The 24,723-nt window shown below is 33.7% G+C and overlaps 1 protein-coding gene across 3 annotated transcripts in view; it reads left to right on the top strand.

Annotated features, from left to right (window-relative positions):
- SCAMP1 (secretory carrier membrane protein 1) overlaps window positions 1-24,723 on the top strand; it is a 120,769-nt gene that overhangs the window by 57,014 nt on the left and 39,032 nt on the right. For 2 of the 3 annotated variants that reach the window (XM_025437241.3, XM_025437242.3), the window contains 3 exons: window positions 70-178; window positions 2,940-3,068; window positions 7,130-7,289. In XM_025437241.3, coding sequence (XP_025293026.1) covers window positions 70-178; window positions 2,940-3,068; window positions 7,130-7,289 — 398 coding nt within the window. The remainder of the gene's footprint in view (window positions 1-69; window positions 179-2,939; window positions 3,069-7,129; window positions 7,290-24,723) is intronic. The other variant, XM_025437243.3, reaches the window with a different exon arrangement.

Raw genomic sequence — 24,723 nt, 5'->3', positions numbered from 1 at the left:
AGTAGTGTTACAGGATTTTCTACCTCTGACAACCTATTCATGCATTGATATTTTGTTTGTTTGTTTAAGGAACATGCCTTGGCCCAAGCTGAGCTTCTTAAGCGCCAAGAAGAGCTAGAAAGAAAAGCAGCAGAATTAGATCGTCGAGAACGAGAAATGCAAAATCTCAGTCAACATGGTAGTATCCAAAGAAATTTGAAATAAAAATAACTTTGAAACACTTAAATTATGCCTATGCTAGCTCTAAGTCATTCTGGTTTATGGACAAGGCCATGCCCTTTTTTCCTGTTCTAGCAAGATCAGACAGCAGATTTCCAACTTGTTACTCTGTAGCTCTCTGATCTTGGCTGATTTGCATAGTTTTTTGATTAAAACAATGTTAGCTTTATCAACACAGGAAGTAAATGTGCATATGATAATTTTAGATTTTGGCCAGAAGTCTTTGATCCTGCACTTGGGCCCTCTTTGAATCTATTGAAGCTTTAAGAGTACAATGGGAGGGTGCCCTAAATTTGACTCTTACCTTTTGTTTATTCAGCCCAGTTTCTAATTATCTGCCCTTGTCCTCAAAACTATAACATACCTGCCAAATCATGTTAAAAAAATGTGTGGCATGACTCTGGGAAGCCTTCTCAGTGATGCCAAAGAAAGAAGTACTGAATTGATCATTTGCTATGAAATCTGTGCAGACTGTGACTACTAAAGGGCACTTCAAGGGAGTATCTTAGAGAAAGGTAGCAGTGTCTGGCCTAGAAGGGATAAAGAGCTAGACAAGTCATTGTTACTATGTCTAAGATAGTGATGGAATGACGGGGCTTAGTCCACAACAATATACTGAACTATTTCTTCCATATCTTAGACTGTGTAAGCCTAAGTCAGAGAATGAAAAATACCATATGATTTCACTCATATGTGGAATTAAATAAAACTACTGATCATAGGGGGCAAAAAGCGACACAAATCCAGAAACACTGTGGAAAACTATAGAGAATAAACTCTATGGTTACCAGAGGGGAGGTGGGTGAGAATGGTGGTTAAGGAGAACCTTTGCTGTGATGAGTATCAGGTGTTGTATGAAAGTGTTGAACCATTATAATGTACACCTAAAAATAATATTACACTGTGTTAATTAACAAATTTAAAAACTAAAAATAAAATTTATATATTCAAAGATTATTAAAAAAAAAAGCATGTAAGCCTAGGGCCTTCTGAGGACACATTTATCCTTGGCCATTTTGTTGCTTGTGACACTGGAGACAATATCTTAAAAGGAGAAATTAAAGGTTTATTTGAGATCAGTGTTTCTGAAATACCTGTAATAAAACCTGTCCTATGTCCTTAGTATTGACTAATATAAGTTATCTCTATGGGAGATATTTTAGTAAAGATAGTAACAGAGTAGGAAATTCAGAGTAGGAAATTCATGTAAGTACTTACTAACTCATTTAATTATTAGTACAGTTCTCTGAAGGGTGATATAGTTGCTATTCTCTTGTTATTTCTACTCTTAAATTTATGAAGAAACATAAGATTTTACAGATGTCTTCAGATTTTACAGTCTTCAAGAGTTTAAGGTACTCAAAGCCCCCTAGCCAATAAATGGCTAGGCACTTCTGTTCTCAGATCCTACTTCTAACATTACTATTCTTTCCTCCTCTCAAATATTATGAGACTTGTAAGAAAAATGAATATAAAATTTGGAAAGAATTATAAATAGCAGAGACATGTTGGAAAGAATCAGACATAGGTCATTCTTGTTTTCCACTGTAAAATTTTCTTAGTCTATATAAAGTATATAAAATCGAATTTTCAAAAATTGTGGCAAAAATTTCTAAAATGAGAAGTGGCCTTTTTTTTTTTTGTGTTTACCTTCTGTTTTTAATGTTTTGACTTCTTGCTTTAATTTTAGTGTTTTTATTGTTCCCATCACTTCCCAATCTCTATTTTCAGTTTCATGTCTTTATGTAGACACATTTTCCCTCCTCATAGTTTGAATTTGTTTTTCCTTTAGGTTTTTGAAGGTGTTATAATTCCTTAGCTTCCTTCTCCTGTTTCATGTTTTCTCCTAGTTTTATGGCTTTCTTAATGTATATTTTGAATATTATTATTATTTTTTTAAAGATTTTATTTATTTATTCATGATAGTCACACAGAGAGAGAGAGAGAGGCAGAGACATAGGCAGAGGGAGAAGCAGGCTCCATGCAGGGAGCCCGACGTGGGATTCGATCCCGGGTCTCCAGGATCGCGCCCTGGGCCAAAGGCAGGTGCTCAACCGCTGCGCCACCCAGGGATCCCTTGAATATTATTTTTGTCAGATTTTGAGATTTCCAAATTTGAGTCTTTGGTATTAGTTAATTGTGTTGTTTCTTCATGGAGTTAACAGTAGAAAACTCAGAAGATTTTACGCTGGTCTTCCTTCTTCACATTGACTAGGAATTATATTCAAAGACTTAAGATGCTGAGGAGGAAGTTGTAGATATTTAAAAACTGCATGGCATTCACATGACAGCCAGACGCTTAGGACTTGGAGAAATAGATTTGTTTTTAGGGTAGAGTCACAGGGTATGTCTTTGTGCTCTTTTTTTTTTGTGTCTGTATATCAGCTGTACATATATTAATGTTTTCTAAAGATGCTCTGGGGAAATTTTTTTTTAAGATTTTATTTGTAAGTAATCTATACCCAACATGGAGTTTGAACCCACAACCCTAGATCAAGAGTCTCATGCTCTGTTGACTGAACCAGCCAGGTGCCCCTACTTTGGGAAAATTTTTAAAAATGCAAAGCTTAGCTTTCAAAGCTATACATATATAGGAATGTAGAGATACAGTATTTGATTTATAAAACATCTATTAAAAGAACAAATAATGTTCTTTGTTATGAAACCAAGAATAAGAATAGCACATATTGGTCCTAATATAATTTTTTTAAAATTTGCAGGCAGAAAAAATAATTGGCCACCTCTTCCTGGCAATTTTCCTGTGGGACCTTGTTTTTACCAGGATTTTTCTGTAGACATTCCTGTAGAATTCCAGAAGACAGTAAAGATTATGTACTACTTGTGGATGTGTGAGTATAAAATGTGTATATTCAACAGAGTTTTTTTATTGTTAAAAACCCTCCTTTTTGGAATTCAGATATCAAGGATAGTATCACAAATGGTCTTTTTGTATAGCTCTTAATTTTCGGAGTGGAACATATTTAGGTACTGCAAAATTATATTGAATATGACAATCTAAGCTGAGGAAAACAAAGGAGAACTGGCATTCTTTTGAGGAAGGGACTTCTCTGTCACATATAATGTATTTTTTGAGGAAAAAGGAATAGTTGTAAAATACTATCTAGGTTATATTTGTTTTGAAAAAATTGCACTATTTTTATACATATGAAGGCTGTCTAAAAAATTCTATTAAAGCATTATGACTTTTTAAAGGGGCTACAAAATATCATTTTTCTCAGAGCTTTGAGCATAATTTACTTTTCACTTTCAAGTGGTTGATAAGTACTTTTATTATTGGAAGTACCTAGTTAATGTAGGATATTTTACTAAATAGAACATTAGGACACACATTTATTAGGCTGTGGTACTTGCCTTGTTTTGAAATAATTTCAACTCATGTAATACTAAAATAAAATGTCAAGCTGTTAAGAGTTTATTCTACATACACAGAATTCCCACTTATTCTCTGTTTTACTTTTATTCCAAACAGTAGTCTCAGCACCATTTAATGTTAGTATGTTAGTTAGAGGGTGTAGCTGTCATGACTTCTCACCTGCATAACTGCTGGACTAATGGATAATTTGTAATATACATTCTTGATGGAGAAATTTATGCATGTTATTATAAAATTAGGGAGCTGTTTTTTCCCCCTCCTAAATAAATGAGACGGTTTTCCTCAAAATCTTTTAGGAGCATTCTTCGTATATATAAAGTTATTTTACAATGTGAGTAGCAATTCCTTATGGATAAGTACATTAACTCTTAGTTTCTCTTTGAGATTTTGTTGTTGACCTAGTATCTTGCTAAATCACCAGTGAAAGTAGTATTGTATACTTTTAATATTAAAGGTTTTGATTTTGTATGTGTACATGTAAACAACCTATATATTTTATTTAATCAACATATATGCGTATATGTAAAAATTATTTTTTAATGGGAAGAAATTGGCCTGGAATTTTAAGTATAAGTTCTTTGATTCAGTGGAAAAACATATTTTGGATGGGGGAGATAGGGGTTGTAAGAAAATTCTATAAGGAATTTAGTATATAGAGATTGAATGGAAAAGATGGTTAATTTTAACTGAATGGCTACTTGTGCTAATTGTTTCAAAATAGGTCTATTTTGTTTTATAAATATATAACTTTCTGAGGTGTTTAGAATATAGTTTTTCTTAATTCGGTTGAATTGACAGATCTCTTAATTATATATAAAGAGATCTCAATATTTTAAAAAACAGTACTGGGATAAGGTAAGATCTAATACCAGCTCAGTGATATTTGTAAATTTCATAAAATGGAGATTGTTTTAATAAGTTATTTTCAAGAAGTGTCAACCTCTTAATGATTTCAGAGTTAACAAGTGCTTATTATTCAAGTGCAAGTATTATTCATACTCTAATAATAATTATAATGAAAGAGAACATTTATTGAGGCTTTATTTGTACCAGATATAGTACTAATCGCTTTATATACATGATATTGTTAACTCCTAACTACCCTATGAAGTAGGTACTATAATACTTAGTTTTATAGATAAGGAAGCCAAAGCAGAGAGAATTGGAGTAATTTGTTCAAGAATACACAACAATTAGGGTTGGAATGGATAGCTTGACTCCAGAACCCAGAGTCTAGATTTCCATGTTATATACAACCTACAAAATACCAAACCCAAATAAGATGAAGATATACTTTCAAAGATACCTTACTTGAAATAATTTACTTGATAAAGGAACTGAAGCAATTAGAACTATTACTGTGAAATGAATCTTAACCTCTTTGAGTATATTCTTGAATTAAAAAAAAAAAAAAAAAAGAAAAGAAGCCATTTAAAGATCAGTTAGTAAAGAAGATAATTATACCGTTTAAAATCTGCATATGTTAGGTGTCTGTGTTGGAATGCAAAGCTTATCAAGAAGAATATTGTAGGGATAGTTGCAAATTTAGGTTCAGTGATAACAGATTTGAGTGCTTTAATAAAGCAATTGAAATTTTATATGAAGTTGAGTCATTCAACTTACAAATCATGTAAACAAAATGCCCTAAAAATATCTTTAGTGTTGTATGGATAGCTGGAATCCACCAAGTGGATTGTAATGGAATTGAAATCAGCAACACAGAATCACAAATTTCACTTGCCTTGCTTTTCTGTATATTTCTTGATCTGTGTATAAGTAGACTGTTTAGTAAGTAGGCCTGAACGTTTTATTTTTTTCTAGAAATAAATGACTTATTGTCATGGTTTTTCATTACTATGAAAACATTTAGAAAGAAATTTTAATATATTACACAAAATTAAATTGATATTTTTATCAATAGTTGAAAGAATTTTTAATGAACTTTAAATATACATACCCATATATTCTTTCTTAGGCAAATTAGAAGATAGACCTTTAAAAATTCTCTCAAGGTTGAAATTTGAATCATAATGTTGTGAATATGTAAAACTTTTTTAGGCAGTTGGATGCTATTTAGTGTTAAAAAATAATAATACTCTGTTTCACGGTCTTTTGAAATCTGTTTTTAAGCCATTGACAGAATTCCTTTTTTTGAGGCAAAAGATCATAAGTAAATTTCTTAGGAAGCTAGTCTTCATGAGAGTTTGAAATCCTAGTGGTCATAAAGTTAATAAGGAAGAGTCAGTCTTCTTTGTGTAACAGAATGGAATGGAGATTTCAACATGGAATAGCTCCTGTATTTTTATAGCTAAAAATTGAAATGTAGAGGTTTATTAGTTCAGTGGTTTATCTCTATAACCCACATGTTTTCATTTTATTCTTCCTCTGGTGCCCTTTTTCTTATTCTAGAGTTTGTATATTTATCTAGTTTGTAAAGCAAATTTAGAGACATCCTTTAATGTATGTTTTGATCTTGTTTTGTTAATTACTGGTTTTATTTAATAATAAGTTGAAAAGATTATAAAGTTTTTAATGTAAGTTGGGATTTTTGTGTTTGGATTTACTAAGTTTTGTATTAATTTTTAATTTAGTAGTTGGTATATTTTTGTTGTACTAATAATTTATATTGAATATGATTTAAATTTTTGAAAAAATGTATTTCTTTTAATTCAGCCTGTGAATACATTATTAAAAAATCCTTTAAAAAAGTTATTAATTAAAATGGGCAAATGTAGTTCTTTAGGATCAAAGTATAGTTAGATGATACTCAGATTTTTTGTTTTAGGCCTTTCTGGGTATATAATTATTAACAACATATAAAGAGTCATATAAAGAGTTTTCCATTAACTGTGTTAATTAAAAGAAAGGTCTGCCACAGCAGCTGAAATGCATTATTTCCTTTCTTTAAAAGTAAGTTTAATCCTCCACCAAAATACCGTTTTTATTGCAGCATTTTTAAAAAATGTTAACCTTAAGAAGATGAAATCCTTAGAGACTGACTATATATAGTCCCTCAAGTTGCTACTGTTAGTATTTTCAGTTCAGTGATTCTAGTTAATTTTATTGCTTAAAAATGTTATAATGCAGTTTTCTCCTCCTTGTATAGTCTACTCTGGGGGGTTTGTAGGTCTAGTCTGCAGAAAGGTAACTCAAAATGTGGGATCTTTTCCCTCCAAGACCTGGTTCTTTTTCCTGGCAGGATCTTGGATCAGGAGACACATCAGGTGTTTTCTTCCCCAGGAAGAATCTCCTAAGGCACCGCTTCTCTGGTAGTTGCCCATTAGGAGAGGGCCAAAAGAATTTTTGCCAAACAGGGTGTGTATTAGGACTCTTTCCTGTATATACTATTTTCAAATCAAACGTGTAAGAAACAGCAATGTTTTGAAAGATACTAACTGGAAATGTGGTAGAGTACATTGGTTCTTAGGAAGAATTTTTTCATTTACAATTTTTGTTGAATGAATTCATAAATTGAATATAAATGTTTCTTTTCTATTTTGTTCTTTGATTCCACAGTCCACGCTGTAACACTGTTTCTAAATATCTTCGGATGCTTGGCTTGGTTTTGTGTTGATCCTACAAGAGGGGTTGATTTTGGATTGAGTATCCTGTGGTTCTTGCTTTTTACTCCTTGTTCATTTGTCTGTTGGTACAGACCACTTTACGGAGCTTTCAGGTAAAATGTGTGTACTTTAACATATACTCTTTAAAACCTGTGAAGTAAATAATTGGTAATTAACCTTAAAGGGAAAATTGACATATTTTCATAAAATTTTTTATTTTGTATAACATGCATTCCAATAAATATGTAACATGTCTATGTAGTGATTAGGTTTTGTAAGTCACAAAATCTCATTCTTTTCTCTCACTTGAGAAGATCAAACATAAAAATAAATGAAGGAGAAATGAGGATAGTCTTATATCTTAATATTTGTAGAATATTCCATGTGATAACACTTGACATTAGGGAAAATTTTGCTCCTCATTCCCTTTCAAAAAAATAAATCACAAGTGGTGATTTCAGTATAATTCTATTCTATTCTATTTTATTTATTTATTTATTTATTTATTTATTTATTTTATTTATGAGAGAGAGAGAGAAAGAGAGAGGCAGAGACGCAGGCAGAGGGAGAAGTGGGCTCCATGCAGGGAACCCGACGTGGAACTCAATCCCGGGTCTCCAGGATCAGGCCCTGGGCTGAAGGCGGTGCTAAACCGCTGAGCCACCTGGGCTGCCCGATTTCAGTATAATTCTTAAATGAATCTCGATGAGGTCAGTATACTTGTGATATTTAAAGTGCGTCACTTTAACCTACCAAGGGTAAATTTCACCTAGCAGGCTAATTATTTTCTCTGTAAATTCATTTTTGCTTTTCAAAAGTTCTCACATTTGAGAACTATTAAGATTATAAGATTAAGTAATATTTTACATGATATATTTTCATCAGTGGTTAGGATTAATATTTCCTAAGTGCATGTTCTGTGAGGTATTAATAGATGTTGCAGAAAAAGGGACTCATTAGCTTAGGTTTGTTTGGGAAAAGCTGGATAATAAAGTTAAATTTCTTCACTTCAAGATTTCTTAGATTCTTTTACGAGCCTAGTGTAATTTGTGATTTGACCATGACACCATTATTTTTTTTTGTGGAACACCTTGTTGGACTATTGCTTTTAAGAAATAAATGTTGGGAAGTGCCAATTTAGATAATAGTTCTCTATGAGTCCATATATTCAATTATTTATCAATTTATTTTTAGTAAACTCATTTGTTAGTAATTAAACTTTTTAAGCTCTTCTGAGTGAGAGGCAGCAGCATTACTAGGAAATAGGTATGTATTGTGCAAGTGTTATATTGGGGAAATTAGAGGGACACATTTTGTTGTTTCCATTTCAACATAGAATTTATTTGATTAACCAGAGTGTGTTTGCCTGCCTTGTGGAATTAGAAACCCAGATATGTAAACAGATGGAGGAAAAAAAACCCAGAAGGAAAAGGGAAAAGATAAAGGAATTTGGAGAGAAAAGAAGTCACACGACAGAAAACTAAATTCATTAGAATTGGAATGAAGAGAAGAAAATGGATGGAAGAAAAGGAGGACAGAATCTTTGGCTAGATTAGAGTATGGAGGTTATTTATCAAGGAATGGGGAGAGGTGCCCCCTCTGGATGTGGCTTCGAGAGGAATAAAAAGGACCTTTTACTCTTTCCATGATCTAGGAAGAGGGTTAATGCTGCTCTTTTCCTTGTTATCCTAAGCCTGGCTCACAATGTTTTTTATTTTTTTAACATCTGGCTTTAGCTTCTGCCTGCCTACTTCCATTGTATTATTAATATATTTATAATGATGCTGGTGAGTAGGAATGGGGTTGTCTTTGAGACTTTAAAAGTGACATGAGGGGGCACCTGGGTGGCTCAATTGGTTAAGCATCTGCCTTCAGCTGAGGTCATGATCTTGAGATCCTGGGCTATCTTCACCAGGGAATCTGCTTTTCTTCTCTGCATCTTACCCTCCCCCTCCTCTTGTATTCTTGTGCTCTCTCTCAAATAAATAATATCTTAAAAAAAAAAATAAAGTGACACAAGGCTAATGACTTTGGATTTTAAACCTTCGATGGCTAATGTAGCTAAAACAAACCACTAGCAGCCAGATTTCTGCCTTTTATTACTTGAAGTCACTTTTATTTCCTTTCTTTGCCAGTTGAAATAAAATTGTTTTGTGGAACATTTTCTTACTTCTGTCATTATTAATCTGTAGGCTAAGTTTTTAGCTGCATCTCAGTCCTTTAGAGTTTATCCGAAATACGTTAATTATCTGGGTTTCTATGTTCAGAGCAGAACTGAGAGGAATAATATTTAATGGGGAAAGTTGAAATTAAAGTATTTTACATCATTACTATACCTTCTCAGTATGTAACTTTGGCATTTCTTTTATCCACATTGCCAAGTGGTTCTGAACCTCAGTCTTTCCTGTAGTCTCTAGTAGTTTATTAAACCTATATTGATGGTGGCTTTTCCCTTAAATATGAAAATCTCAAACACAGATACATTGGATGTGTTTTTTGATACTAAATATAGGACTTTAAATAGACTAATTCATATCAATGCTTTATTTTAGATCAGTTTTGGTAGGATTTACTGCCTTTGAGAAAGGACAGACTCAGGATATGGAAGTGTTCTATATTTTGTTTCAAGACCAATGATTAAGAAATGAAAACAAGCATCTGAACATAGTAGCTAAAGCCTTTTAGGCCAGGTTCACAGGTTTCTTGAGAGAAGTTATTATTGAAAGTATTTAGTTTGTATTAATCAGACTCTGGAGTGAAGCTAATATGCTTTGTAAATTTTTTCAGGTTTTTTTTTTTTTTTTAAGATTTAGTTACTTATTTTAGAGTGAGCACAAGCAGAGGGAAGGGCAGAGAAAGGGAGAGAAGGAGCCCCTGGGGCACTGAGGTGTTTTGAAGTTTTACTCTTTTCTGGCTAATGGTCTATTTGCCTCTTCTGCCATAAGATAATTTAATTATTTACTGAATTTTATTTCTCCAGATATCCCCCTAGATTTGAAGAAAAGACTAGTAAGTAGTAAGGGGTGGCTCAGTCTATTAAGCGTCCAACTTTTGATTTTGGCTCAGATCATGATCTCAGAGTCCTGAGATCCTGAGATGGAGTTCCACGTTGAGCTCACAGCTCATGTCCTAGGCATGAAGCCTGCTTAAGTTTTTTCTCTCCTCCCTCTGCATCCTCCCTCCTTAAAAAAAAGAAAAAAAAATATGTGTGTGTGTGTGTATGTATATACATATATATAGATAGTAAGTGGTAAGAAAAACATGGCAAGGATTGATGATAGAATAAATTAGTCATTGTAAACATAGAAGTTAGAGGGGAGGTACTAGGTTTGAGAAGTTCATCAGATTCTTCTTTTTTAGTTGTGCAGTGAACTTATTTTTTTTTTCTTGTAGATGGTGGTAATTCCAAGTCTAGAATAGCTGTTAGCTTTGTGGTGGAGTGCTAAAAATAAATAAAAATATCAGAAGTCTTCATTTCTAGAGTACAATGGAAATTGTTATATCTTAGTCATTTGGAGTTGCATTTTTTTTTTATTTTAATTTTTTTATTTTTTTAAATAAATTTTTATTTTTTATTTATTTATGATAGTCACACAGAGAGAGAGAGAGAGAGAGGCAGAGACACAGGCAGAGGGAGAAGCAGGCTCCATGCACCGGGAGCCGATGTGGGATTCGATCCCGGGACTCCAGGATCGCGCCCTGGGCCAAAGGCAGGCGCCAAACCGCTGCGCCACTCAGGGATCCCTGGAGTTGCATTTTTAATTGCCATATATGGTTTATCTCTTTTGCCTCCCTGTTGACTCACAGACTAAAAGTAAATAAATTCAGTATCTCAAGAAATTCCTTTTTATTTATTTATTTATATATTTTTAAAAGATTTTATTTACTTATTCATGAGAGACACATAGAGTGAGAGAGGCAGAGGGAGAAGCAGGCTCCATGCAGGGAGCCTGATGTGGGACTCCATCCTGGGCCTCCAGGATCAGGCCCCAGGCGGAAGGCAGGCACTAAACCACTGAGCCACCCAGGGTTCCCAAGAAATTCCTTTTTAAAGGTTAACAGTTAACTTTGTTATCAAGAATTTGTTGTAATTTAGAGCACTGGTGGCTTAGTTGATTAAGCGTCCACTTTTGATTCAGGTTATGATCTCAGGGTCCTGGGATTGAATTCCACATTGGGCTCCCTGCTCAGCAGGGAGTCCGCTTCTCCCTCTCCCTTTGTCTCTCCTCCCTGTTTCTGCTCACTCTGTCTCTCAAATGAATAAAAATCTTTAATTAAAAAAAACCACAAAAGAATTTGTTGTAATTTGCTTAATAATATGATGGCTGTGTAAACTTTTTCTATATTAACTAATTTGAGAACAAAAATATAATTGTTTTAACTGAATTCTTAAATGCCTTTAGATTGAATTAAACTATTTGATAATACTTTTAAAGCTCAATGGAAAACTTAAATCTACATTTGAGTGATTATATCCAATAATCATATATAACACATCATAATGATAAACATAATTTTAAAATGTGTTAAAGGTAGACTATTTAGCAATAATCAATTTAAAAAAATTTTTTTATTTATTTATGATAGTCACAGAGAGAGAGAGAGAGGCAGAGACACAGGCAGAGGGAGAAGCAGGCTCCATGCACCGGGAGCCCGATGTGGGATTCGATCCCGGGACTCCAGGATCGCGCCCTGGGCCAAAGGCAGGCGCCAAACCGCTGCGCCACCCAGGGATCCCCGCAATAATCAATTTTTAATTAGTTATTATCCATGAGAAGTTGGTGTTCCAGTGTCATCTGGGTTTCTGTTTCAGTATTTTATTATTTTTATTTTTTTTTTAAGATTTTATTTATTTATTCATGAGATACAGAGAGAGAGAGAGACAGAGACAGAGTGAGAGAGGCAGAGACACAGGCAGAGGGAGAAGCAGGCTCCATGCGGGGAGCCCGACGTGGGACTCGATTCCGGGTCTCCGGGATCACACCCTGGGCTAAAGGCGGCGCCAAACCACTGAGCCACCCTGGCTGCCCTGTTTCAGTATTTTATTTGCATGTTTCTTATTGAATTCACTGAAACCTTTCAGGGAGATAATAATATTAAGATAAATAACTTATATTTTCCAGCTGCTTTACAATTGTGAAGTATCCCTAAGATTAAATGAATCACTCATTGAACGATGACCATATACTAAGCTGGAGATATAAAGAAGACATGGTACTTGCATGTATAATATAAGTGATTTGAAAGTAGGCTTTTCTGAACCTTAGGCTAGTAAAATTTATATACAAAAATTGGGTGATATTTGGATACCCCCAAAATATTTGAATTCCAAAAGAATTTAATATTGGTGATCTATCTTGTGGTGTGTCTCAAGATATAAGATCAGTTATTTTTAAATTAGGCTTTTTATGAGGATTTAAGTTTTTATTTTTTATTTTATTAATTATTTATTCATGAGAGATAGAGAGGCAGAGACATGGTGCAGAACTTGATCCCGGGATCATGACCTGAGCCCCCCAGGTGCTCCCAAGATTTAAGGTTTTTTTTTTTTTTTTTTAATTTTTATTTATTTATGATAGTCACAGAGAGAGAGAGAGAGAGAGAGAGAGAGAGAGAGGCAGAGACATCGGCAGAGGGAGAAGCAGGCTCCATACATCGGGAGCCCGATGTGGGATTTGATCCCAGGTCTCCAGGATCGCGCCCTGGGCCAAAGGCAGGCGCCAAACCACTACGCCACCTAGGGATCCCCCAAGATTTAAGTTTTTAATAAATATTTTTCTCTGAGGTCAGGGGATAAAACTCTGCTTATATTGGCACCATTGAAATACCAGAATATTCAGGAAAAGATGGTTTTCAAACTGTGTAAAATACAGTTCTACATGATTTATCTTAGTTTTCTGCCAAGAAACTGGTTTGCTGTTATACTTTTAGGACTTTATCCTTCATATGGTTACCCCTCCACCTGAATTTGAAGGACAATGTAGAGGAGTGTCAGGTATATGTGCTTTTAAAAGTTAAGTTTATTAGCTATCAAAATTAAATCTGGAATTGTCATTTTGTCATTTATATATTTTTAAAGGGTTGTAACTTTGTTCTTAATTTTATGCTTCTGCAAATGACTAAGAATTATGTAAATACTTTAAGATGTTAGGTCATCATTGAGGCAGTGTTTTGTTGAAAAAGCTTGTTTTGTTAAAAAAAACTTATTAATTGGAAATAACAATTTTTCTTTGCTGAAAAAGAGTAAGAGTTCTGGCTTCTCTGCTTAAAAGTGTTAAGCTCCTAGGAAAATGTAGTATAAAACTTCAGTGCCTCAGTTTGTTGAATGTAAATAGGGGATAATATTTTCAGAGTTGATAAAAGGATTGGAGTTAGTATATGCAAAATACTAGGTTTTATAAGCTGTCAACAAATGGTAGCTGAATTAATGTTTTATTTTCATGTTAAGTTTTGTCATTTCCTTTTGATCCATAAAGCTGTTATTTGTTATAAATTATCTTTTTTGCTGCTTTTAGTTCATTGTTCTCTGGTACCTCAGTCTGAGCTACAGGAAGTCATAATTTATGCTAAGGTGTATGTAGGTCTTTGTGTTGAGAGAGAAAAATAAACTTTAAAAAGTCTAGTATGAAAATCTAGTTTTTTAATTGGAGTTTTTGTCTATATTTAATGTAATTACTGATTTTATATGGATTTATATCTGCCTTCTATTTATAGTACTTACTATATAAAACATCTGTTATATACATTTTTCTTTCTTTGCCTTTTAGATTATTTCTATTTTTTATTATATATTTTTTCTCTTTTTTAGGATTTATTAGTGTGTACTTGAGTGAGAATGGGATTGGGTGGAGGGAGGGGGGGGGAAGAGAGAGAAAGAGAGAAAGAATGAATTACATTCTTATCTTTAATGTGGGACTTGATTCCACAACCCTGAGATCATGACCTGAACTGAAATCAAGAGTTGGTCACCTAACCAACTAAGCAATCCAAGTGCCCCTGTGGTTCATTTGTTTTTAAATGGGTCTGTTGGCATTGAATTTTCAGATTTTTTTTTTGTTTCAAAATGTATTCATTTCACCTTCATTTTTTTTAGCTTTATTGAGGTATCATTGGCAAAATTATAATACATTTGAAATGTATAATGTGATGATTTAATAATCATACACATTGTGAGAGAATTCCCACATTTGGGTTAACACCTCCATCTCCTCCATTTGTTTGATGGTTTCTTTTGCTATGCCAAAGTTTTTTATTTGAGGTAGTCCCACTTGTTGATTTTTTTGCTTTTGTTACTTTTGTTTTTAGCATCCTATCTCATTAGTGCCAAGAACAGTGTCAGGGAGGTTACTACCTATGTTTTCTAATATGAGTTTTATGGTTTCAAGTGTTTCATTCAAGTCTTAAATCCATTTTGAGTTAATTTTTGTGTATGGTATAAGATAGTGGTTTAATTTCATTCTTCTCCATGTGGCTGTCAAGTTTTCCCAAAACCATTTATTGAAGAGACTCTTTTCCATTGTATGTATTTGGCTCCTTTGTGTAGTACATTAATTGGCTATGGGTTTGTTTCTGGGCTCTCTATTCCATTAATCTGTGTGTTTGTATGCTATTACCGTCCTGTTTTGATTACTGTAGTTTTATAAGAATAGTTTGAAATTAGATATTATGACACCTGTGATACCTTAAAAGGTCTTTTGTGGTTCTATTCAAATTTTAGGATTGTTTTATTTTTGTGGAAAATGCCATTTGAATTTTGATAGGGATTTTATTGAATCTTAAGATTGCTGTAGAGCAAATTAATATTTGACAGTATTAATTTTTCCAATCTACAGGCATGATGTATCTTTCCATTTATTTGTATTTTCAGTTTTATGTGTCTTCAGTTTCTTTAATCATTGTCTTAGAGTTTTCATTGTAAGGGTCTTTCACTTCCTAAGTTAAATTTATTCCTAGATATTTTATTCTTTTTTATGCAATTGTAAATAAGATCACTTTCTTTCTCTCTTTTTTTAAGATTTTATTTTTTTATTTGACAGAGCACAAGCAGAGGGAGTGGCAGAGAGAGGGAGAAGCAGACTCTCTACTGAGCAGAGAGCCTGACATGGGGCTTGATCTCAGAACCTTGGGATCATAACCTGAGCCAAAGGCAGACACTTAACTGACTGAGCCATCCAGGCGCCCCAGATTGTTATCTTAATTTCTCCCCCTGATAGTTTGTTGTTAATGTAGAGAAACAAGAGATTTTTGTGTATTGATTTTGTATTCTGTAAGTTTACTGAATTTATTATTTCTTTTTAAAAAAAATATTTATTCATGAGAGACACAGAGAGAAAGAGACAGGCAGAGACACAGGCAGAGGGAGAGAAGCAGGCTCCATGCAGGGAGCCTGACATGGGACTCGATCCTGGGTCTCCAGGATCACGCCCTTGGCTAAAGGTGGCGCTAAACACTGAGCCACCCGGGCTGCCCGAATTTATTATTTCTAACAGTTTTTCAGTGGAGTGTATAGGGTTTTCTACATATAAAATTATGTGATCTGCAAACAGTGATGGTTTTATTTCTTCCTTCTGTTGTGGATGCTTCTGACTAGGACTTCCAATTCTGTGTTGAATAAAAGTGACGACACTGGGGATCCCTTCTTGTTCTTTGTCTTAGAGGGAAAGTTTCCAGCTTTTCACTGCTAAATATTTTCTTAACTGTGGGCTTGTCATATGTGACCTTTATTATGTTGAGGTATATTCCTTCTATATCCACCTTGTTGAGAGTTCTTTTTTTTAAAGGTTTATTTATTTTTAGGGAGAGAGAGGCAGAGCAATAGGGGCAGAGTGTCCCAAGCAGACTCTAAACAGACTATGAAGTGGGGCTGATCTCACAACCATGAGATCATGACCTGAGCTGAAACCAAGAGTCAGTGCTTAACCGGGCACCCCTTTGTTGAGAGTTGTTAATCATAAATATATGTTGAATTTTGTGAAATACTATTAAGATAATCATATGATTTTTGTCTTTCATTTTGTTAAAGTGATATATCACTTTGATATGTGGATGTTGAACCATCCTTGCATCCTTGGAATAAATCCCACTTGATTGTGGTGTATGATTATTTTCATGTATAGTTGAATTTGGTTTACTACTTTTTGTTAAGAATTTTTGCCCCTGTGTATCCCAATATCAGAGATATTGTCTATAGTTTTCTTATAGTATACTTGTATGATTTTGGTATCAGGGTAATTCTGACCTCATAAAATGCATTTGAAAGTGTTCTTCTCTTTTTTTGGAAGAGTTTGGTATTTTTTGGAAGGATTGATATCAATTGATTCTTCTTTAAATGTTTGTTAGAATTCACTAGTAGAGCCATGTTGTTCTAGATTTATGTTTATTGGTAGGTTTTTGATTACTGATTCAATCTCCTTATGAGTAATGGGTCTGTTCAGATTTTCTGTATATTCATGATTCAGATTTGGTAGTTGGTATGTTTCTGGGAATTTATTTGTGTTAATTTGTGGGAGTGTAAACTCATGTATTAATTCTTAATTTTGTTTTTCTCTATTTTATTTTATTTTATTTATTTTATTTTTTTCTCAATTTTATCATGCATACATGAACCTTTTAAATATTCCCTAGTGAAATTCTATTGATATGTTTAGGTGCACACTTTGTATCTAGATCACTCTGTGGTTCTGTTTGTAGTGGTTTTTAAGTATATTTATAGAGTAGTATAACCATCACCATAATCAGTTTAAAACTTTTTTCATCACCCTAAAAATTTTCCTGAATTTCATTTGCAATCAATCCCCATTCCTACTCTTAGCTCCAGATAACCACTGATATGTTGTCTGTCTCTAACATTTCTATTTTCTGGATATTTCATGGAAATGGAATCAGAATATGTAGTCTACTTAGAATAATGGTTTTAAGGTTCATTTAGCTTATAAAATGTATAAGGAATTTATTTTTAATTGCCGAATAGTATTCTATTGTATGGCTGTGCCACATTCATTTATCCATTCACCAGTTAATGGACATTTGTCTTCTTTTCAGTATTTGGCTTTATAAATGATGTTAGAAACATTTGTGACGAGTTTTTGTGTGGACTTGTTTTCATTTTTCTTGGGCTGATTCTTAAAGATAGTATTATTGAGTTGTAGCTTTTCCTTAACATGGTTAAGTTTTTAAGACACTATGAAACCTTTTTTTCTTTCTTTTCTTTTTGTTTTTTTTTGTTTTGATTTTAGAGAGAGCACACGCGTGCACAGGAGGGTGGGGCAGAGGGAGAGGGAGGGAGAGAGAATCTCAAGGAGACTGTGCTGAGCATGGGGACTGATACCATTACCCTGAGATCACAACCTGAGGTGAAACCATGAGTTGGATGTTTAGCCAACTGTGCCACCCATATGCCCAAACAATTATTATTATGTCTTTTTTACTATAGTCATTCTGGTGCATATGTAGTAATATTTTATTGTGGTTTTAATTTGTGTTTTCCTAGTTACTAATGTTGTTGACCACCTTTTTATCCATTTATTAACTATATATGTGCTGTTTTTGTTGAAATGTCTGTTCAGGTTTATTGCCCTTAGTATTAGGTTTCAAAAGTTTCTATTTTGTTATACTGTTGTAAGAGTTATATATATTATGGATGCAAGTCCTTGATATGATTTGCAGATACCTTCTTCTAGTCTGTGGCTTCTTAGTGGTATCTTAGGAAGTACAAAACATTCCATCTTAATATAGTTTTTAAAAACGGGATCCCTGGGTGGCGCAGTGGTTTAGCGCCTGCCTTTGGCCCAGGGTGCGATCCTGGAGACCCAGGATCGAATCCCATGTCGGGCTCCCGGTGCATGGAACCTGCTTCTCCCTCTGCCTATGTCTCTGCCTCTCTCTCTCTCTCTCTGACTATCAATAAATAAATAAAAAATTAAAAAAAAAGTTTAAAAACATTTTTATTTATTTGAGAGAGAGAGAGACCAACCATGAGTAGAGGGAGAGGCATACTCCCTGCTGAGGAGGAAGCTGGATCCCAGGACCTGGAGATCATGACCTGAGCCAAAGGGAGATGCTTTAACTGACTGAGTCACCCAGGCACCCTCATTTTAATGTAGTTTATCACTTTTTTCTGTCTTGTTCTGTTAATGTCTTACCTACAGACTCTTCACATAATCCAAGATTATAAAGATTTTCTCTTGTATTTTCTTCTAGAGGTTTATAGTTTAAGCTGTTATTTATCTTGAGTTCATTTCTGTGTGTGTGTGTGTATCTGTGTGATGGAATAAGGGTCTAAATTCATCTTTTTGTGTGTGGATTCTCATCAGAGAAAAGGGTAGAAGAGAGAGTCTTCTTTTTTGAGTCTTAGCACATCTGGAAATGCTTATTTATTACCACACATTCAGCTTATAGTTTGGTTGAATGTAGGCTGGAAATTATAGCCCTCAGAATTTTGAAGCATCATTCCTTTGGCTTTTAGCATCATTTTTCTATAGAGAAATCCAATACCATTTTGATTCTTAATCTTTTCATGTGGCTCGTTTTCTTTTTTCCTTTTCTTGGAATTATCAAAGATTTTCTCTTTATCCTTGGTGTGCTGAAATTTAATGAAAATGGGTCTTGATGTAGATATTTTTTTTCATTTATTACACTAGTCACTGTCTGAACTCCTTTACTCTGGAGACTTAGATACTTTAATTCTGGGAAAATTTATTGTATTGTTTCATTGATTATTTTTTCCTTTGTTTTCTTTGTGTTCTTTTAAATAATATGCTTTGTTAATCAGATTTTGGAACTCTTGAGGAAATGTAATGTTCATATCTTTTTTCTTTGTATTTTCCATCATTTTGTTTTATTCTACTTTCTAGAAAATTTCCTCAACTCATTTTGTAAGAAGGATGACCTTAATCTTTGTAAGAAGATGACCTTAATCTTCTGAAAACTAGAAGACAGTTGTGTAGTACTGTTAATTTGAAGGATCTATCATTTCTAACCTGGAATCATATACTCAAACTATCAAATTGTCAGATAAGACAGACAACAGAATTTCACAAAGTATACCTTTCCTGTATCATTTCTCAGGACTCTACTAGAATAAATGATCCCTGCCAAGATGAGAGGATAAACCATGAACTTCTGGTACAGGAGAGGCCCAGTTTATTCTCAGGATAATGTTGACAAGAGGTCTCAAGATGACAAGTTGGTAGCTGTCCCAGAGATTTATTAATTCAGATTTGAGATGATTAGAAGATTTTAAGAGAAACATTTTCAAGAAGATAGGATTGATAGAATTCTTAATGAATTTGAATGTGTAAGAGCATATTTTCACAAATTAAGGGAAGATTAGTGATCAATTACTGATATATATATATATATCAGTATTTGATATATATATATCATATGTATATATGAGAGTTGCTAACTCTAGGGAAATCTAGATGGTTGTGTGGAGTAGAAATTTCTATTTCTTGTCTCAGCTGTGAATGACATTTACATAGTGATAAAAATTCAACACTACTCATCTGACCAAAATTATAGCTATAGGGCTAGAGTTAGGGAAGAAGGATTTAAAGGAAAGAAAAATCCTTATTTCTGGAATGGTAAATTGCTCTTTAATGTTCAAATGAAAAATCAAGAAGTCGTAATACAAGCATATTGTTCAAGGTTATGGAGATAAGTATCTAAATAATCAGTTAAGAATTAAACATGGTTGCATCTCAAGAATGGCAATGGATGGTGGAAGAATTGTGGGGGTGTGGAATATAACTTGTTTTTTGAAACAACCATGGGGAACTATTTGACTCTTTAAACTATTATATAAAAAAAGTAAAACTTTAAGAAATATGCACTATGAAGTGAATTGGAAGATCTTTTGAGTGTGAGTAGGACCTTTGAGTAGCCTTTGTAAAGTAGGATACAGCTGGGCCATTCATTCCATTCATGTGGTGCTGGGTTGGTAGGTGATTTTCTTTTTTCCCCTTCCAGTGATTTATTTTCCTCAGAAACAAATGTTTCAGAGTGATGTTTTTTACTCTTTTAATCTGGCTACTATTGTTACCAGGGTTGTGTGTAAAGGAGACTCTGAGTATTCTCTTATCATTCAGACTATGAATGTTTACTTGGTGGGATGGATTGCCTATTTCTAACCTGCTTCCAAGTATATTAAAAGTAAGCTGTCTCTGGGAATTAGTCAGGGTTTTTGTTTTATTTTTTTGTCTTGTTTCTTTTCTAACATGCTTTCTTTTCTTACATCCATCCCCATGGATACATGGGGATATTACACCTTTTATGTTGAATTATTTTGCTCATTGTAATTAGAAACTAAATATAATTGAACTATAACACTATTTTAACATCTTGAAAAACATTTTAATAGAGAATGAACCAAAAAGTTTAATTTTTTCTCTAAAAAGATAACTTTATAGTTGATATTAAGCTTAAAAACATATTCAAAGCTCAGTAATTGATATTAATTATATGCTGTTTAAAGTCTTTCAGTTGAGTTTAATGTAAGTTGAAATGCTGCCTTTTGTAATTAACTTATTCTTTTTCATCCTCTCTATGTAACCAGAAAAAGAGAATTTTTCTTTTTTTTCTACTTACAGAGTATTTATTTTTAAAAATTCTTATTTAAATATCAGTTAACATACAGTGTAATATTAGTTTCAGGTGTACAATATAGTGATTCAACACTTCTACACAATACCTAGTGTTTATCCCAAGTATACTCCTCAATCCCATCACCTATTTCACCCATCCCCCACCCACCTACCTCCCCTCTGGTAACCATCAGTTTGTTCTCTGTAGTTAAGAGTGTTTCTTGGTTTCTCTCTCTCTCTCTCTCTCTTTTACCCATTGTTCTTTGTTTCTTAAATTCCACATATTAGTGAAATCATATGGTATTTGTCTTTCTTTGACTGACTTATTTCACTTACCAGTAAACTCTTTAGTTCCATCCATGTCATTGCAAATGGCAATATTTCATTCTTTTTTATGGCTGCTATTCCATTAACTGATGAATGGGTAAGGAAGATGTGATACACACACACACACACACACACACACACACACACACACACACCATCTTTACCCATTCATCAGTAAATGGACACTTGGGCTGTTTCCATAATTTGGCTAATGTAGATCATGCTTCTGTAAACGTTGGGGTGCATATATCCCCTCATTTTGGTATTCATTGAGTAAATACCTAGTAGTGTAATTGCTGGATCATAGTGTAGTTCTATTTTTAACTTTCTGAGGAATCTCTATACTGTTTTCCCGAGTGGCTGCACCAATTTGCGTTCCAACCAAGAGTGCAAGAGCGGTCGGTCCCCTTTCTCCACATCCTTGCAGCCACGTGTTGTTGCTTGTGTTGTTGATTTTAGCCATTCTGACAGATGTGAGGTGATACCTAATTGTAGCTTTGACTTGGATTTCCCTGATAAGTGATGTTGAGCATCTTTTTCATGTCTTTTGGTCATCTGTATGTCTTCTTTGGAGAATGCCTCTTCATGTCTTCTGCCCATTTTTAAATTGGATTATTCATTTTTGGAGTATTGGGTTTTATAAGTTCTCTATGTATTTTGGATACTCTTTATTAGTTATGTCACTTGCAAATATCTTCTCCCATTCTGTAGGTTGCCTTTTAGTTTTGTTGATTGCTTCTTTCACTGTGCAGAAGCTTTTCTTTCTTTCTTTCTTTTTTTTTTTGTGGATATATGTGTTCCACTAAAGGTTTATTTACAAAAACAGATGGACATTGAGCTTGGCCCCTGAGTCATAGTTTGATGATGCCTGGACAATGGGAATAAAAGCCTTTCTCTCTATAAGACCAGTTGAACTGGAATCCTCTGTTTAGAGATACTCAGAAGAATTCTATTGCTGAAAGTAAAGCTGTCCTTGAGGGAGAAGGCAGGAATTTGTGGATATCGATGTGCAGAAGATGATGGCTAGAGGGGAGGTCAAGCTTAGGGGGAAGTGTTAGGGCCGCCCTCCAACTTCAGAAGGTTATGCTAGTCTTCAAATAGAAGTAGAGAGCAAACTTGGCTGCCTGACAGTAGCAGTGCTGACAAGACAATTGGGAGACATGAACAGTGGGAATGCATAAAAATAGTGGTGGAATCACAGAAGGTGGCAGTGAACAAAGATGGGCTAAAGAGTAGTAAAACATGATAAAAACAGGACAGGAGCAACAGTTCAATGGCTAAGATGAAAAGATCAGGTAGGAAGAACCTCAGAGACCTATCCTGTCCCATGGAAACAGAAATAGCTGAATTACTTTTTGGGCCAACTTTCAAGCCATAGCAATTTGTAGAGCAAAAGGAGTTGCACAGAAGCTTTTTATTTTGATGAAGTTCCAATAGTTTATTTTTGCTTATGTTTCCCTTCCCTCAGGAGACTTATCTAGAAGGAAATTGCTGTGCCTGATGTCGAAGAGGTTACTGCCTGTGTTCTCTGCTAGAATTTTTATGGTTTTAAATCTCATCTCTAGGTCTTAAATTTATTGTGAATTTATTTTTGTGTATGGTGTAAGAAAATGTCCAGTTTCATTCTTTTGCATATTGCTGTCCAGTTTTTTCAATACCATTTGTTGAAGAGATGGGTTTTTTCCCATTGGATATTGTTTTCTGCTTTGTTGAATATTAATTGATCATATAGTTGTGGGTTCATTTCTGGGTTTTCTAGTCTATTGATCTATGTGTCTATTTTTATGCCAATACCATACTGTTTTGATCACTACAGCTTTGTAATATAACTTGAAGTCTGGAATCTTGATGCCTCCGGCTTTGCTTTTCTTTTTAAAGGTTACTTTGGCTATTCTGGGTCTTTTTTGAAAATTTTTCTTTTTTGGCACCAAAGTAAAGTTTGACATTAAACTTATCTGATGGAAAGATAATATTCTTTCTGTATCTGCAGGGAGAACCTACTATTTATCATATTTTCTTACATGTGTATGTGAACATGGTGCTTTAGAGTCTACAAGTAATGTCTAGTACTCGATATTGTTTAATATTTACAAGCTTTTGAATGGGTTGTTGCAAAGATTCTTCACCTAGGCCTTCAGACTAAATAGGACTCATGTATTCCTTCCTACTTTGTTACATTTACGTTATCATTTAATTTGTGGTGAATACAGGTATTTCAATGATCTCTACTCATTGGGTTAATTTTTTTTAGAATATTGACTAGCAGTGCTTATTTCTTGAAATTTTTTACTGAAGGTAGTTAAAAACTTACTATTCATTATAAAGGTCTGTCTGTGTCAGCTAAGTGTTGAGAGGTGGAGAAGAAAACTGACCTGTTACTTTTTATGGAGCTTTCATAGTAGTTTTTCTAAGTGTCGTGTAAAGACCGTTGGGTCTCTTTCAGGGAGCTTAAGGGTTATCCCTTTCTAACTATATGTATGAAGTTCATTTTCTTAATTTTCAACCAAAATAGCATGTCATGTAACAGATTGAGTGCAGAAGCTACTATGACAACTCATATAGAATATAGCAGTGCTAAGGATTTTAAAACTCTGAAGTGAACACCTCTTTTTGTGTGCACTTGCAAGAATGTATATTCTACAGATGGGAAGAATGTTGTGTAAATATCGGTGTGGTCATATTGATTGATAGTGTTGTTCTGGTCTTCTATAACCATAATAATTTTTTGTCTGTTAGTTTCTGAGAGTGATAGGTTGAAATTAATTGTGGATTTTGTGTTTCTTCTTTTAGTTCTATTAGTTTTTGTTTCATGTAGTTTGATACCATCTTGTTAGGTAAAAATATTTATGGTAAGTTTTCTTTGTGCTTTGATTTCTTTATCATTATGTAATGTCCCTCTTTATCCCTGTTAAGAATGCTTTCTCTGTAATCTATTTTATCTGATATTACAACCACCCTAGCTTTCTTTTGATTCATGTTTGCATGTTATATATTTTTTTGTTATTTTATTTTTCTTACAATGTGTTTACATTTAAAGTATCTCTTTTTGGTAGATAACATAGTTGGCTTTGATTTTGCAACCAAGTTGACAGTCTCTCTCTTTTAATTAGTATGCTTGTGTCATTTACATTAATTGATCTGGTTGGATTAAAATCTTTCTTTTTATGAGCTGTCTTCTGTTTGTTCCAGCTGTTCTTTGTTTCTTTTTCATTTTTGCCTTCCTCTGCATTAATTATTTTAAAAAGATTTTGTTTTCTTTTTTTCATTGTTTCTACCTCTTACATCTTTTTTTAGTGATGCCTGAGTTCTTATACATCTTTAATTAATCTGAATATGTGCTAAAATAATATAATTTATGTTTACTATAAGGACCTCCCAACAGGATACTCTCATTTTCTTATTCGTCCTTTGTACTATTTTTGTTAAATAGTTTATTTTTACATATACTAGGGACATATAGTACATTGCTGTTGTTTTTGCTACAGAGAATTATTTCTCTGTTAGAAGAATTAAAAATGAGGAAAAATAAATTTTGTATTTGCCTTCATTAATGCCATTTTTTTGCTTTTCATTTTTAAAAATTTAGATCTCCATTTCTGTCTCATATCACAGTTATTTTGCCAGAAGAATTCTCTTT

The sequence above is a fragment of the Canis lupus genome, chromosome 3, assembly GCF_003254725.2.
Source record: "Canis lupus dingo isolate Sandy chromosome 3, ASM325472v2, whole genome shotgun sequence".
Classification (NCBI taxonomy): Eukaryota; Metazoa; Chordata; class Mammalia; order Carnivora; family Canidae; genus Canis; species Canis lupus.
The sequence above is the reverse complement of the archived record's forward strand: the minus strand, read 5'-3'. Positions and strand labels throughout refer to the sequence as shown.